The sequence below is a fragment of the Bemisia tabaci genome, chromosome 5, assembly GCF_918797505.1.
Source record: "Bemisia tabaci chromosome 5, PGI_BMITA_v3".
In the NCBI taxonomy this organism is placed as follows: domain Eukaryota; kingdom Metazoa; phylum Arthropoda; class Insecta; order Hemiptera; family Aleyrodidae; genus Bemisia; species Bemisia tabaci.
The window spans coordinates 17,849,847-17,867,204 of NC_092797.1; the positions used below are offsets into that span (position 1 = coordinate 17,849,847).

A 17,358-nucleotide genomic window follows, 5' to 3' on the forward strand; every position below is an offset into this window, starting at 1 on the left:
CAAATCACTTCAAAATCACTTAAAGATGCCCAAGAGGAACTCGAAAAGTTAAAATACGAAGATTCTGGCGACAACTATCTATCGGCTCCACATAACTCATTGTCACATGTTTTAATTCTAATAAAAAAAAAAAATCTTGCAAAACCTCACATGGGTGTAAAACGCCTGGGTGGTAAAGATATTTTCAAGCTTAATCGAGGAAGCGGGGGAAATTTTGAGGTATAGCAAGGAACTTCATGATCCTCACTATGATGCTGATGACAGTAGCTTCATATGTATACACAAGTTAATTCACCTCTGCATTGTAGATACTTACTCATCAGATTTCTTCGTTTAAAAAATAGTTATTAAAAATTAACATTATGCGCTGTTGCATGAGCTGATTTTACCGATCAACTATTGAAAAGCAGATTCCAGGTCCCAACCTATTTTTATTCAAAGATAAAAGTATAGTGATAAATACTCAACGGTAGAGATGCTCAGAAAATATTTTATGGGAGTCAATTACCTTTGGAGTCAGTAAAAAGTACTGTGCTGAGTTAGACGAGGAAATGGTTCTAACCAAAAGGTCAAAAACCCTCCTTTCATTTGAGGAATCCATCCCTTGATTAATTTCATCCACTACTCTGAAAGGAACATCTGTTAGCTCTTGCAATGACAGTAAATAAACAGCAGTGCTGACAGCTCTTTCGCCTCCGCTCTGAGTGTGAGCGTCAAGAGGTTGCAACTCTGAGTCATCTCGAAAACGAACCAATACACGTATTCCATATTCATCGTAATTATCCTGACAAAAATGTAATTTCAAGTTAGCATTAAATGTAGAATAAGGCTCCTGAAATATTATACAAGAGTCTTAAAAAATAAGAGGCACAGTGAGATATTTCTATGCAGGAAGAAAAGAATGGGCATTCGCAAGTTATCTATTCAAAGGAAAATAAGAGTCCACCCTTTGAGGTAAAAAGCACAGTGGGTGTAAGTAAACACGGTTTCCAGGATTTCTTCATTTCCTGATTCACGGACTGCAAAATTTCGAATTTGCTGTCCCTGTCAATTTTTTTCCTTTTCATTACACTGAATTGTGCAAGCAGAATTCTCACACATATCCAATGAATCCACTAACTATTCCAGAAGGCTGTAAATTCTCTGACTTGCCCGGTTTTCCCAGCCTGCCAGAGACCCTGCAAACAACGAGATATCAAACAGTTTGGCAAAAATACTGATTTCACTCTTTTGGCAAAAAACAGATGCACCTAGGAGCATATTTTAGTGGCTCATCCCCAAAAAATCTTGTTTGTAAAATCTTACTCACTGCTGAAAGCATACAAACGCAAACATAGATCCTTCGATTGAACTGATCGAATGTGATATTTTACTTTCGCATACTTTCAGCTTTACTTTCTGCTTTCCAAAATAAATTTATTGAGAAAAAACAGCTGAAATATGCCTCAAATCGTGAAGGATCTGTTTTTAAATAAAAATTTAAAGCAAAATCAGAAGTTTAGCGAAATTTGTTTGATATCTTAATGTTTGTTTGAATTCCCCTAAATTGGTGTAAATTTACCTTGAGCTATACATGTTTTTTGCTTCAAGAGGAAAGAATTGCTGTATATTGAATAATTCAAGGGTTAGGTGAATTATGTTGAACAGCTTTTGACATTCCCAACGGATAATGCCTAATCTTGGTTTTTCAAAGTCACTATCAGCTGCAGCCTGATTGTTGAAACTTTGTGTTTGTTGGGTAGACATAGATGACATACGTTAAAAGGCGGAGCGTGATTGGTCAGCAATGTCTTATCGCTGCTTCATCGTACCTTAGTCAGGTGGAATGGACGACATACTGTCAGAAACTTGACAGGTGCCTTTGACTTGTTGTGAGTTCCACCGGGCATAGGCACGACACAGCAGCGATGAGACATAGCCGACCAATCGCGGTCCGACTTTTAACTTGTGTCATTTATATCTACCCGACGAACACAAAATTTCAACGATCAGGCTGCAGAGCTGCCATGGTTTCTTCCTCTATCCTGGACTTTCCCTGATTACTTTTGCTTTTCCCTGACTCCAGAAATTTCAAATTCCCTGATTTTCCCTGACCTTCAAACAAAATTTCTACTCTATTCTTCCTCTTAAAGTGCGCTATTTTCCCTTAAACTTTGGACAAAATTTCTTTGTTTCAGATCAAATGATAGATAAAGGCATTCAGCAGCGGGTTAAAAGATGAAATCAGGCAAACTGTGAGCAAAAACTGAAAGTACTATTACTATCTCTATCTCAAATTGATGGCTGGTCAATTTTTCTTTGTGGCAAATTAGCGTTGTTTAGCTGGAAATTTGAACTGGTGACTAAATTTTCCACTTAATGATTGTCGTCTGAAAAATTCTGAGTTATTCCTTGCTCCTGCATCCCTGAAGAAGAGGGGGCTGCAAATTCCGCAAATATTTCACCTGAATACATATGTCACAGGCAAGAAGTCAACATAGGCATTTGATAAAATGCCTAGGGAGTATGTCAAACATTCTCACTCAGATTAAAATTGTGACTCTCATGCTAAATTTGAGCCAAAGAAGTATTTGTCTTCATGGATAGGATTTGTGGTTAAAATCATTCCATAGTTGCTGTCATGATTTTTAGCCTAGAAAAGGACATTTATTTCAAAAGAGACATCATTTCATAACAAGCGTTTTTAAAATTTTGACCTTTAAAAAAGGATGAGGAGCGTCTGGAAACTTAATATGCAAGTTTGGTGAATTCTTACTTTCAAAATATTGAAAATTCGAGAGCTTTTCCTGAAAATATGTGAAACTTTGTTGAGTGTCGAAGTTTGACTATCTGCCTAGGCATTTGATAAAATGCCTATTTTGACTACTTGCCTGCGACACAAAACAATCTATAACGCAATTCTCCAGCACCAATTTAGAAAAACTTATTGGACTTACACAGTTGAAAAATTTTCTTAATATAATCAGCATGCGCATTTTAGGGTGCAAGCGCAAGTTTTCAGATCAAGGGATCATAATATGAAGACTTTGCTATGTCAACGAAAAAAAAAATCCAAAATAAAAATGTTGGAAGTTCAGAACTTTTAAGTACATATCAACCTCCTTAAGCGAACTTCAATGAATGGTGCATGTGACACATCAGAAAATTAAAATACTTAGATGCAAGCAAATAATTTTTGATGAAATAATAACAATGGAATTGAAATAAAATAATAATTCAATAAAACGTACTTCGTTTTCATACAGCTCTACTCTCCCTCCACACTGGAAAGAGGCAAAAAATTGAGAAAACTTGGTGTTTATGGTTCTCACTAATTCTGTGACTGCTGGATACCATACTTCTCTTTTTGCACTCATGGACGCTCCTACCTCATTCACACGCGTTTCTACTTGTGCTATATCTCTTTCGAGATTCTTTATTGTCTTCTTTCTTTTTTCATACTCACGAAGACTCTGAAATGAAAAAAAGATTAATTCAGTTATGTATAACAATAATTCTTAATCAATAAATTACTTATATTTTGTCTTGATCAATACTGCCGTGCTAAGGAAGAATGCCGTACGAGCCTTCAGACATTGTCATATTTCTTTAAAGAAAAACCGAATTCACTGAGAAAATTGTGAATATTTTTGCTCAAATTTCTCAATTTTGTTCTCATATTAATCTAATTTATCTGAAAATTTCAAGGAAAAATATGCACAACTTTCCTAAAAAATACATGTTTTATTCGGGTAAAGGACTACGTGCAAAACGGGCCATTTGTGGCTCGGGGCGGATACCTTTGAGACTTGCCCTATTCATTCACCTAACAATGCCCCATCTTTTCCCAAAGTTTGAAGCCCCCTAAAAATTTTGGGGAGACGCGGCGGGGGTTCTAAGTTAAAAACCGGCAAAATTTTCGCGAATTTATTACTCGAAAACTAAGAAGTTTTGGAAAACGCGGTTTAAACGAGCGTATTTAGCAAGGCGAGAGCTTTCAGAAGATGTATAACATCATAGGGTTTTGTCAACTTCAGCTCGAGTTATCGCCTCCGAAGCGCCGGAACACTGAAATGAGACCCCTTATTTTTTCACGTTTGGGCCGATTTAAAAAAAAGCCATTTTTTTATTTTGATGAAAAACTGATATGTTGTTCTTGACTCTCTGTAGCCCCTCTAGCTTTTTACCGCATGCTGGGGAAATGTTTTGGTCGCGAGTTATACGAGCGGAAAGGAGCGAAGGTCGGGAAAATCGGCTATTTTAAACTGCGCGCGGCGACGGATCAGGAGACATGTGGCAACAATGCGAGGTCGGCAGAGGAGTGTGATTCGCCGAACTGAGTGGGAGGGGACGTTTTCCTTCCGATCAACGCCGCGCGCGCAGTTCAAAATAGCCGATTTTCCCGACCTTCGCTCCTTTCCGCTCGTATAACTCGCGACCAAAACATTTCCCCAGCATGCGGTAAAGAGCTAGAGGGGCTACAGAGAGTCAAGAACAACATATCAGTTTTTCATCAAAATAAAAAAATGGCTTTTTTTTAAATCGGCCCAAACGTGAAAAAATAAGGGGTCTCATTTCAGTGTTCCGGCGCTTCGGAGGCGATAACTCGAGCTGAAGTTGACAAAACCCTATGATGTTATACATCTTCTGAAAGCTCTCGCCACGCTAAATACGCTCGTTTAAACCGCGTTTTCCAAAACTTCTTAGTTTTCAAGTAATAAATTCGCGAAAATTTTGCCGGTTTTTAACTTAGAACCCCCGCCGCGTCTCCCCAAAATTTTTAGGGGGCTTCAAACTTTGGGAAAAGATGGGGCATTGTTAGGTGAATGAAAAGGGCAAGTCTCAAAGGTATCCGCCCCGAGCCACAAATGGCCCGTTTTGCACGTAGTCCTTTAGCAACTCTGGGATGTTCAGACAGCGTTCTTCTTTAGCACGGCAGAATAGATGATATATTATAAATTTATGATTTCATCACACCAAATTTCAATGAATTCTTCAAGAGATTAAATCTACTGACAGGTTTTTTGAAAGAGGATCCAGTCTCTTGGGAGGACAACGAGGATTGTTAGAAATACTAAGAAGTTTTGTAACAATTATGTTAAAACTCGCCTAATTAGAGCAAAATATGTGTTTAAAGAAAACATCCTTCATCATGACTGAGTTTGAGTGACAAATTAGGCAATGAAAGAAAAAATGCATTAAGCGCTGCACTCACTAAGACTTACATCATTATTTGCTCCTGAAAGTATTTCTACTCTGGCTTGTTTCTCATACATGCTAGCTTCTAATTCTTCTAGGTCATCTGGTAAGTCGCCAAACGCTTGGGCATAAGGTTCAAAGGCAGGTGTGTTTGGAGCTGCACCCCTACACAACTCAATAGCTTCTCTTTGAAGCCTCTTGACATTTTCTTTTTCCTCTGCCACAGATTCTTCAAGCTGACGGATCTCTTCCTAAAAATAACATAAAGATAAATTTTCCTTACAAACATCACATTGAATAAAGCTGAAGATCCTTACGCTTAAACGTCCAAAATTCAGATATCACATACGATTCAAAAATTTTACATAATATCTTCCTTTTGAATAAAAAAACTGTCAATAAATGCCCTCCTTACACAGAGAGACAAATTATTGAAAACAATCTACCTGTATTGGAAATGGGCAAAACCATCTTCCTTACAAAAAATTCCGCTCTCAAAATGATGAGTGCTTTCAAAACACCAGTATTGCCCCTGGACACAACCTGCTACTAAGTATCGGCCAATCTTTGCTAGCCGAAGTGCACTGAGAAAAATAGCTGATTTAGTGTCAAAAATGTCTGATGCTCGCGGAGTTCACTTTTCCAATAGTTTTCCACACTTAATAGGTCTTATATATGTAACCAAACATTAAAATTAGCATAGTGCGCAATTTTTTTGAAAATTCAAGAGCTACTGTGGCACATTTAGACAAGAAATTTACTTACAATTCACTTTTTCTTGAGATCATGTTTTGGTTTGTGGTCTCTGATTGGTCAGTGGAGTTAAACTAAAATATTTCTCGTATTTTATGCTTTTGTTGAATAATTTCCTTGTTATACAGTGTATTTATCTTATTTTTCACTTTTCTTGAAATGGTTTGTGGGCCTAAAAAGTGAGTGTTTCGAGGTGAATATCTGAGAGAGAATGAATGTAATCCGCAACATATTACTAAAAATGTCAATGGATAAAAATCCCATAAAAATTGGGAAATATTTAATATTAAGGGCTAATAAGGAAGAGAAAAATGTTTGAAATTTGAAATTTCCAAAAAAAAAACCTGTCGCCCGATGGAACACTTATATGTAACCCATAGATAAGGTGAAGTTCAAAGAGAGAGGATGAATGTAATCTGCAACTTATTACGGAAGTACTAACGGATAAAAAAGAAACATTAATTGACATGTATTTGATATTAAGAGTAAATATTGAGCATATGAGCATATAAGGGCTGTGCGAATAGTGAATTTTCCGAACGAAGTGAATAGCGAATAATTTCGGCAACTATTCTCTAATAGCGAAGCGAATAGCGAATAATGTAAGTCAATTATTCACAGCTACGAATAGTAAAACAAATAATTTGAAATGACTTTTTTAAGTGTGAAAATTCGCAAATAGTACAAAAGTCGACAAAGAAAGTATGATTAATTTTTTTAAGAACTTGCTCATACACCTGCACAGAAAACAATGAAATGCTATGATGCCTAAGCTGTTAAGAATGTGTTTGAAGATCCCTAGATGCTGGCTTGACTGTCCCTGCAGTTACGTATGCATTCCCAGGATTTGAAGTTAACTGCGCGGGCAGTCAAGCTAGTATCGAAGGATCATCAGACACATTTTAGTACTTTATTTTTTTTGGTGTAGATGAATGGACTGAATGGATGGAGATGAATGTTTATGGACTTTTTTTTTCCTATTTCAGACATTTCTGTGTCTTTCAATCCTTAATTTGGGCTCTTCGCTTATTCCAACCTTCCCTTCCACAATACTTCTGCCAGATACTGCTATTAATTTAACTTTCAATGTGTGGTACTCATGGAGTAACGAAGATACGTGGGCCAATCCCAATCGCGCTCGCTGTTCGTAAACTTGGCAAAGTTGGTAAAGATCAAAGGAGACCCGCCGTTCGCGATGTCTCGGATGGAAGGAGAGGTCTTGAGCAGGTCCTCGCAACGTTTCACGATTGCCAATCGGAAATTCGTTAGTTTTGATGGCGCAAATATTTGAGAATTCGTTCCTCTGACGGCGCGAATATTTGAAAATGTCAGTTCAAAAATTCACTATTCGCGACGGCGCGATTATTCGCGATTTGCGAATAGTGCGCGAGGCGGACGAAGCGAATATTCGTGGCGCGAAAAGTCGGAATCGCGAATATTCGCACAGCCCTAGCATATGTATAAGGTATGTCTTGTATACATGAGTATCTCGCATATGGGCAAAAACTGTAATACCAACATTCACAAATATGTGATAACTAGGTTATAGGGTAAAAATGAAAGCTGGAAATGAGGGCATTCATTCTCTCTCCCGCTCTCTCATATTTCCAGTAGATAAAATGTTAACTACCTCGGTGTTTTAGCTCTCATTTCCTTGGGGCCCATGAGAATACAACCCTTACAAATTCGAGGTGGGCTGACAAATTCTCAAACAAAAACGACAGTTGCGCCCTCTGTCTAGTATTTTACAGTACTGCTAGTGCACTAAAATGCCGAAAGATAGTACCCTCCTTGTGACTCAACTGAAATGGCAAAATCGGCCTGGAGAGCGCCGGTCCTTTTAACTGGTTGTTTGGCTTCTGCGGGCCGAATACTGGTCGAATCCACCGGCGTGGTAGTTAACAAATAAATTATGAACATCGAAACATGCAACATGCATCTTGAGCTTGTCAAGGTTAGAGTGGTTTACATAGAATAACCATACCAGTGCATCCTGAATAGACCTCCTGTAATCATTTAACTCTTCTTTTTTGGATCTTTCTGAATCTTTGAGGGAGCTAAGGACCATCTTCTGTAGCCTTAATTCAGTCGCAGAGTGTTCAACTCCCTTGCTGACATTAGCAATGTTCTTTCTTACTTTCACGAGATCTTGGATCAATTTCTGTAGAAATAATGAACATGTAAGATGAAATGAGAGTATAACACATATCTCCAGATCTTGCAAAAGTACCTTATTATTTAAGAGACATTTTACATTGCGTTTTAACAATGTTTGTATGACGAAAAGCTGGAAATTAGTTACAACCCTTTTGCTTGAAGCTACTGATGTAATCTCTTGTTTTTACATGAAGGATCAAAGTTGATCGATGGTTGTACCTGGAGTAACCTAGAACCAAAGTGAGTGCTAGCATTCTTGTCTTACGTGGAGAAGTGATTGACCAATCAAAAAATGGATTATCCATTTTCTGATTGGTTACGCAATTTGAAGCTGAAGCTCGCAAAAACACGTCCATGAGCGAAGCATTGGAGGGATTTTAGCGGATTTTGGAGGTAAATTTCTCGAAAACCTACCGATGTAATATTGCCGAAATTTTGAAAATCCAAAGATCAGACACCAGAAATCTGCTGATTAAATCAATAAAACTTTAGAAAACAGACTGAAATTCAAGGAAAAACAGACTAGCTGCAACAGAATCACCCATTTAAACACCTGTAATTTTGAACGATCTCGACAAGTGGATAGTCTATTTTTGGCAATGTGAGTACCCACTTTAATTCTAGGTTAAGCTAATCGTGACCAGTATTTCCATGCTAAAGTAATGAGATTTTGCTTGCTGAAGACAGACAAAGGAGAAAGGAGGCCACAGGATTACTTTCTTGAATTACAAAGAGGTGTAGAGGCTGTAGTACTGGCCCTAGGATGAGGGCTTTCCAGGTTTGATTCTTAGCCAGGTGACCTGATTTTGATGGTCTTAGGCAGGGGTCATCTGGGGCAGGGTGTTTGAGAAATGAAGGGTTGAGCATGTACTAGCTCCATAGGGCTATTTGTATGGTGGTGAAAAAAAATCCTTCTTTTATTGTTTCCAAAATTTTTGACTTTGACTTTATCAGTGGCCAACGAATGAAATGTGAAACTGATGAGAGAGTTACCTTGACATCTTCTTTAAAATTTCGTTTGGCTTCATCTGGATCGATTTTGTTCCGTTGAAGCTCTGACAAACGCCTCCTTGATTGTTCTATTTGATTCCTTGCAATCCTGGCCTGGTCCAATTGTCTTTTTAAATTGTTTTTTTTCTCACCGAGATCATTCAGCTCAGCTCTAAGTGTGTTGACCTGTCCCAACAGTTGGTTTTTTTGCTTATTCAAATCATCTTTATCTGCTTTTAATTTTTGTTGCCTGAGAAAAATAATAATGTCACTGATGAGCAGTAAGTACAAATATTTGGGTGATTTTCTCAAGAAAAAATCACATCACACACTTACATGAAAGGTTGAGCTTGTTATGACTATTGGAGGAGTAAAGGTGACTCATCTTAGGTTTCAGTTGTTGTCTAACTGGCATGTGATATATTGCATCGAAAAAATTAAAAATCTTGGCAATCTTTGACATTTGCAAAAGATGCCAAAAGCCCTAGGCATGAGACAACAGAATCATTTGTATTGAGAAAAATTGCATAGCTCAAAGAAATGAGAAAGCACGATTAAGTTATGAAAAAATTATCAACTTCGAAATGGAAATTGATTGCCAGTCTAATTCCGTACTAAGTCAGACTATTGTCCAAGGTACCTTTTTTCTAGTGCCTTACTAAGTTGGAATGCACTGGAATCATGACTTCATGCCTTCTTAGCTGGGTTCTTGATGTCAAGAAAATTCTCTCATACCAGTTTGCAATTTGAGGATTCGTACCCAAAATGTGCCAGAATTACTCTACATTGTGACAGGACATCTATCTCTCACGACTGTTGCTGGCACCATAGAGTATAAACAGGATCGGACCATTTTTATGAGTAAGAAAGGTCCCCATTTGAAAGAACTCTACCGCAGAGAGATGTGACTCCTTAACAAATGAAACACTTTTTTCATAACTAAACCCAATTTTAAATTTCTCTTAATTTTAAATTGTTCACAGCAAATTATTCTTGAGCCTTATGTGTAGGAGCTATTGTAATTTTTTGGTGTGGAAATCAAGATTTGCCAAGATTTTTATGCCGGTCAATGAGATACATTGCACAACAGTTTAACTACAGCTGATGCTTGGGATATATCAACAAAAAGGAAATGAAAAAAAACAACCAAAAGTGTATTGACACACACAAAAAAAAAAAAAAAAAAAACATAAAATTAATTAAAGACGTAAATTAATTTTGACATGCAGAGGCTGGATACGTGGATTTTACAATAAAAATATATACATATATATATAATATATACAGGGTTTCTCAGAAGAAACGAACCACCTTGAATATCTTTTGAAGGAATTCGAATATCGAAAAACGCAGAGACACGTTATCAATACTTTTGACGGGAAACTTTTTTCCACACATGAATTTTTAGGCCCCCCTGAGGGAGCACCCGGGGGGGGGGGGGGGCTCTGTATCCCGAATATTTCAAATTGTAACCCCCCTTTGTGATACATCATTTGAGAGGTAATAAAAAAAGAAAATTCTCACGAAAACCTCGAGTCGCTAACTATCACCGTTTCAAAATGGCGGGAAATGGATATTTCGATGAATTATGCAAATACTTTGTAGAAACCGAGTCTTCGGGGGGTTTTGTGGGTCGAGAAAAAATGTGAATGCGTGGAAAAAAGTTCCCCTTCAAAAATATTGAACACGTGTCTCTGCGTTTTTTGATAATCGAATTCCCTCAAAAGATATTCAAGGTGGCTCGTTTCTTTTGAGACACCCTGTATATAATATATTTTATAATACATGACAAAAATTCGGTCGAATGAAGGAGCTCTAAAGCTCCATCGATGTTTCGAAAATTTAGGCACAATTAAATTCAGAACATAAAACTGATATTTTTCTGATAACCAACCAAATCCCTAGAGGATGAAAAAGGGTTATTATAAAGTGCGGAAGCCTCAAAAAATTTACACTTTCGCAGCACAAAAAAGAACCAGAAATGTGTGCTATACCTATCCACATCAAAAATTTCCTCACATCAATAATGATGAGGGTAGCACACACACTTTAGTCATAATACGAAAAATGAAATTTTTGGATGCTGATTCAAAAGAGGACAACTTCAAATCCTTTAAATTACTGTGAGACTTTTTCTAGTGGGTCAACTTATTTCAAGGCTACACAAATCTGCATCAGTAAAATAAAACTCAAGTTAAAAGATGTTCCTTGATTCTCCATTGTGTTGTATGGTTGTTACACAAATAGAGAACTAGGTCATTTAAAATGTGGATAGATGAATCACTTACTGAGCCTGTAAGTCCTTTAGCCGGCTAACATTTTGGTTTGTTTTTAAGAGGTGAGCACCGCCTATCACAGAACTTGAAGTAATCTTTTTTCGGGGCTCGTAATGTGATGTCCTGGTGCTGTATCTATTTTCAGCTGTTGGGGCAAATGAATGAACAAATTATGAATATCATGGATTTCTTCTTTTTTTTTTTTTTTGCGAGTGATTGCATGAAATATTGATAAGGCTCCTTGTGGACCAAATAAGTAACTCCCTAATAACTACGGTAACATTTTTAAGAAAGAAAAAAATCAGCTACCTAAAATTCACATTAAAAAAGTAGCATGCATGGAAATTTTAACTACATAGTCCCACCATACATAAAAATATATAATACTATTACATTGAGTAATGATGCATTTTCCGACCCAACAGAGAAAGGTTCTTTGGAGGTGTTTTTGAGACAAGCCTCTTCCATTGTCGAAAAGTTTATTAAATAAATCGATTCGGAAAGTTATGATCTTGAGACACTTGAGACACACATAATTTCAATGGTCAAAGTATTGAAAAAGCTCTGATTGATGTCCTACAGGCTTTCAAAAAGAGTTGCTGTATAATTAACAACGTCGAAAACAAAACTGCAAACCTGAGAAAAATAATGCAATGGAATCGGGAATCTTGTCCATCATTCTATCAGTTTGCTCCGTGCCGACAGGGACATTGTGAAGATTCATATTCTTAGCCAGGTAATGTAAGATGGGATCTGGACCATTAATGACATCCAATAAGTATGTTTGTAACCCATATTTTCTGTAACATAGATGACAAAGAAAACTTCATGAGACTTGTATTCAAATACAAATTAAAACAGGGTTTATTCCCTGAATTTTTCATGTTCTTTCCAAGATTTTTTGAGTGGAAAGAGGAACTAAAATTAAAAATACCGTAGATCTTCCGAGCAGAGGAAATTGCCAGCAAAGTTTCCCTTGTGCTCTCTGAAGGCAAATTGCTCATTGCTGCATTATAATATGACAATGTGATAATGAGCAATATTTCTTCAAGAGAACATTGTTTGGCTTAACGTTCTGAACTAATGATACTGAGACTCTAAAAATTTCCATAAGTCAAGTTTCACCTCAAGCTAAGCTGCCAAGCTCTTTGAGCGCCTCAGAAAACTGATGTAACAATGCATCAGGAGTGACGAGTTACCAAGGGAGTGGATGGAGCTGGATCAAGGCCGTCTACAAAAATGAGGGAAGGAAGGACCACTGTAACAACTACCAGGGGCTCTCAGTGACCAGGACGATAAGCAAAGTGGATGGGAAAGTACTGAAAACAAAGATCGAGGACGAATGGCAAGATCATGAAGCAGAGGAGCAGGCTGGTTTTAAAGCTGCCAGGTCCACAATAAATCACCAGTTTGCTAATGTTCAGGTTATTGAGAAGAAAATGGCCGTAGCTCAGGCGCTGCATTTAATTTTTGTGGATCATCAGAAAGCATAAGACCGCGTGCAAGCAATTTTATAGAGAAAGTTTTACCAAACTTAAGTGTCATGGCGGGTTGTCGGCAGTATTTTATGTGACCAAGGGTTTAAAACAGGTATGTTGTTTGTCGCCAACATTGTTTAAAATATATCTAGAATGCGTGCTGAAAGAACAGAAAAGGAAATGTTCCGGTATGGGTGTCCCTTTGGGTGATTTTAAAACTCTGTTCACTCCATGCTTTGCTGATGATCAGGAGGTGATTGCTCAAGATCAAGATGACACTGAGTACATGATGCGTACGTTAGTAGAGGAGTATCGAGAGTTGGGTTTGGAAGTCAGTATATCTAAATCTGAGAAACTGACTCTTGAGAGGTGATCAGCAAGGCATACAGTTGGAGGATGAGCAGCAGATCAGAGACTGTGCCAAATATAAATACTTGGGAGTGCAGTTTACCCATAATGGAAGAACAGATCAAGCTATAATGGAAAAAAAAAAACATCTTGGCAAGGAAGGTTATGGCGATGTTAAATCGAATCCTTTGGGATCAGCAGAATTTCAAAGAGGAGAAGAGGAGAATTTACAATGCTATGGTTAAAAGTATATTAATGTACGGTTGTGAAGTTTGGCAGCTGAAGAAACAGACACAGGATATGCTAAGAACCACGAAGATGGATTTCTGGAGGAGATCAGCAGGCATTTTTAGGAGAGATCTAGTCCATAATGATAAAGTGCGTCAAATCATGGAGGTCAAAAATGACATCGTTTTTGACGTCACGATCAAACAGCTTATCTGGTCAGCAGCCTGATTGTTGAAATTTTTTGTTTGTCGGGACGACATAGATGACACAGGTTAAAAGGCGGAGCGTGATTGGTCAGCTATGTCTTATCGCTGCTTTGTCGTGCCTTTGTCGGGTAGAATGATCGACATACTGTCGGAATGATCAACATACTGTCGGAATGATCGACATACTGTCGGAATGATCGACATACCGTCCGAAACTTAAAAGGTGCCGTTAGCTTGTCGAGAGGTCAACCCAACATAGGCACGACAAAGCAGCGATAAGACATAGCCGACCAATCACGCTTCGCCTTTTAACCTATGTCATCTATGTCGTCCCGACAAACAAATAATTTCAACAATCAGGCTGCTGGTCATGTAAATAGGATGATGGAGGAGAGACTGCCAAAGAAGATGCAATTTGAGTTCCTCCTGGGCGGAGACAAAGAGGATGCCCAGTGAAAGGGTGGCAACAGGGGGTTTTGGAGGAAATAAGGGAGTGTCAACTCCTTGATGGGTTATAGGAGAACCGAATTTTGTGGCAGTTAGGCGCCGCAGAGTGCCAGAGAGCGCTATGAATGCGACTTTCATGTAGGTAAGTTTCACCTCATTTTACTGTAGGTTGAAAGGAGTTCTGCCGGTTCTGAAAGCTAGTTTTCACATTGGAGATCACCTATTCATTGGACTACATTCTGCAATAAAGGGCCATTATTTATAGCTCATATTTAGAGAGGACATACGTTCGGTTTGTGCGCACATTATCCAATGATATTGACACATAAACATGATTTGTATAACATGAGATTGGAACACTAGATCGAATACTCCATGGCTATGACAGAAGGGGGAAGGGGACAACTCCAAAGCTTAACACATTGACTGCTACAACATTTTAAATAGTTTGCCCTGCTACGCCACACCAGTCTGACAGACTGACGCTTACAGAAGCCATTCTTAAATAATGATCGCTCAGTAAAGAAAGCACTCTATCATCGCATAGCTGAACCTCACATTACACCCATGAGGTAGCGCCACCGCTTCTCAGAGGGATATCTGTTTTGCTTGCCAGATTTTCGTACCTCTCAACTTAACGCAAATTATGAGGCAAACCTTGGCGCAGCAGGACCAACCATTGCCAAACCCTAGGGACTGGCAAAGCAGTTAAGTGTCAAAGTACTTAATAGATAATAAAAGAATGACACATTCACCAAGACTGTGCTGAATAGTGGTGTTAATAATTTGCCTATCATGTCGACTGTTTCATAACCTTTATGAGTTTTTTTGAGTAGCCCCCCCCCCCTCACACACACACACACACCCTCCCTCACCCTCACACACACACACAGATGAATTGACATACAATTATCTATTTAAGGTTAAATGAATCATGTTTACGCATTAACACCTTTGTCTTTTTACTTAACACCAAACACCAAATATCAGTGCATAAGTGGGTATCATTCCAGAATAAGGTAGCTTATGTCAGGATTAACAACCAAATCTTAACATATTCTTCCATTTGATCTACTGCCACAAATCAACCTTTTCTATAAGTTGTATCACATCATATGCATTAATAAACTTTCAACCAAGTAAAAGATTTGATTAAAGAGAGACCGAGATGTGTTTATCACCCTTGTCACTTTCTTGATCTGAATAAATGACAAATATTACATTACTCACTTGATTTCATTCAACGGAACTTTGGGTCTGAAAAGTTCTCTAGCACTACCTTCAAGACAGCTTTTAGGAGCTGTAACAACGTTTATACCATGCAACTTCTGTTTTGTTTTCAGTTCTCTGATCAAAAGTGACGTATCAGTAGCCTCCTTACATGTGAAGGCAAATAAATCTCGATTCGGGACGCAGCCCTCTACATATTTAGCATAGCCATCTTGTACAGTAATCTGCAAAATTCAAACGAAAACACACACATACCTACAGTCATCTGGAAATAGTATACCCTAGGTTTGACAGGAAATAATGAAAAAATCGCTGGAGGTAACTGAAAGGTCTAATACACCGAAACTGAAAAATGCTTCACAGTAAAGTTTTCAGTACCTTGTCGATGAAGAATGGAAAAACCTTTATTCTTAAAACTTTAACATACCCCATTTGGGATTGTGGTTTTCAATCTGTTTGGAATAAACTTTAAGTCAATGGGTTCAGCATACTGATTAAATACAAATATCTTCCTCTCGTAATCTCCCCTAAATTTTTCGGATACTAATCACGATTTTTGATCCCGGTTCTCATCAAGAATGAGTGCAGGACTCAAATGTTTGAACAAGAATTGAAATTTAGATGGGTTTCGAAAAATTGTTTCATAAGTTACGTAAAAGCGCTTGAGAGTTAATAAAGAACATGAACTAAATACAAGCAGTAAATTGTTCATGAAATGCAATTCTTCAAGGTATGTACAGACAAATTGTGTTCGTAAAACAAATAAAAATTGACAAATGCTGCGATGCTTTTTGCAAAGTTGGACAAAACTGGCAAACTTGAGCGAACCCAACTTATCAAAATTTCACTTTTTAAATAGGTAACATGAAGAAAAACATGAAATAATACCTGAGTATACATTGGCTCAAAAACTTCATCTTGAAACAAATGTTTGTTTTCTCGCAACCATAGCACACCTTGATAAAGTTTAGGATGCTGCTGTTTCATAATTTCCATTTTTAAATTGGCAGCATTACTCTCACGAGCTATCTCTTGTTCCACTCCTGTAAAGACAGAGAAAAAAATAGAAAGTTTGATTATTAATTGTAACATGAATACAGCTTTAAAAGCTAAAAAAACAACCTGAGGACCTAGTTTCAAAAAATAATGTACATACAGAAATCGATTACCTACCACATCTGGAGCACAAATGCAGGATTTTCTCAACCAAACATTTTTAGAGCAGAAAGACATTTCCCCAGGAGCCTTGCCTGAATATATTAACATTCAGGACTACATTTGAATTTTTCATTTAGTGCTATGACAGGAATTGAAATAGTCACCAAAACGAAATATACTTTGGCGACTCCATGGAAAAATTTCTCCTTATGAGGTTTCCTTCGGCATGGAGGCTAAAGAGTTATAAAGCTAAGAATATGACAAACAAAACCTTGTTTACATACAGGGTTATCCAGAAGTCCGGGACCCCCCTTATAACTTTTGAACAAAAAATGCTAGAGATTTGAAATTTGGGGAATGTTCCTAGGTCAAAGGGAACTACTTTTTGGCGTAACCAAAATTTTGGGGGGCGCCCCCCCCCCCCCGAGGGGGGGCAGACCCTAACTTTTTTTTTTCAAATGGGAACCCCTATCTTGTGATACATCATTCGAAAGGGCTGAAAAAAAGAAAACTTTCGGCGCAAACCGATTGTCGATATCTCAATTTTTAACAAAATGGCGGCCAAAATATGGTGGCTCATTCAAAAGTCTGGGCCTCCGCTCATAACTCATGAAAAAAAAATGCTAGGGCTTCGAAATTTGGGGAATATTCCTAGGTGAAAGGGAACTACTTTTTGGCGTACCCAAAATTTTGGGGGGCGCCCCCCCCCCCCCTGAGGGGGGGCAGACCCTAACTTTTTTTTTTCAAATGGGAACCCCTATCTTGTGATACATTATTCGAAAGGGCTTAAAAAAAGAAAACTTTCGGCGCAAACCGATTGTCGATACCTCAATTTTTAACAAAATGGCGGCCAAAAAATGGCGGTAATGCGTTTTTTGGTTATTTGCCATCGGAATCGCTTGAAACTTG

At 37.9% G+C, this 17,358-nt stretch overlaps 1 protein-coding gene across 1 annotated transcript in view; it reads right to left on the bottom strand.

Annotated features, from left to right (window-relative positions):
- Positions 1-17,358, bottom strand: part of SMC5 (structural maintenance of chromosomes 5) — a 42,252-nt gene that overhangs the window by 3,122 nt on the left and 21,772 nt on the right. Inside the window, exons 10-18 of the mRNA XM_019058697.2 lie at positions 16,180-16,334; positions 15,292-15,515; positions 11,991-12,154; positions 11,367-11,499; positions 9,082-9,328; positions 7,916-8,092; positions 5,205-5,429; positions 3,231-3,452; positions 509-784 (exon numbers count right to left, since the gene is read on the bottom strand). Coding sequence (XP_018914242.2) covers positions 509-784; positions 3,231-3,452; positions 5,205-5,429; positions 7,916-8,092; positions 9,082-9,328; positions 11,367-11,499; positions 11,991-12,154; positions 15,292-15,515; positions 16,180-16,334 — 1,823 coding nt within the window. The remainder of the gene's footprint in view (positions 1-508; positions 785-3,230; positions 3,453-5,204; positions 5,430-7,915; positions 8,093-9,081; positions 9,329-11,366; positions 11,500-11,990; positions 12,155-15,291; positions 15,516-16,179; positions 16,335-17,358) is intronic.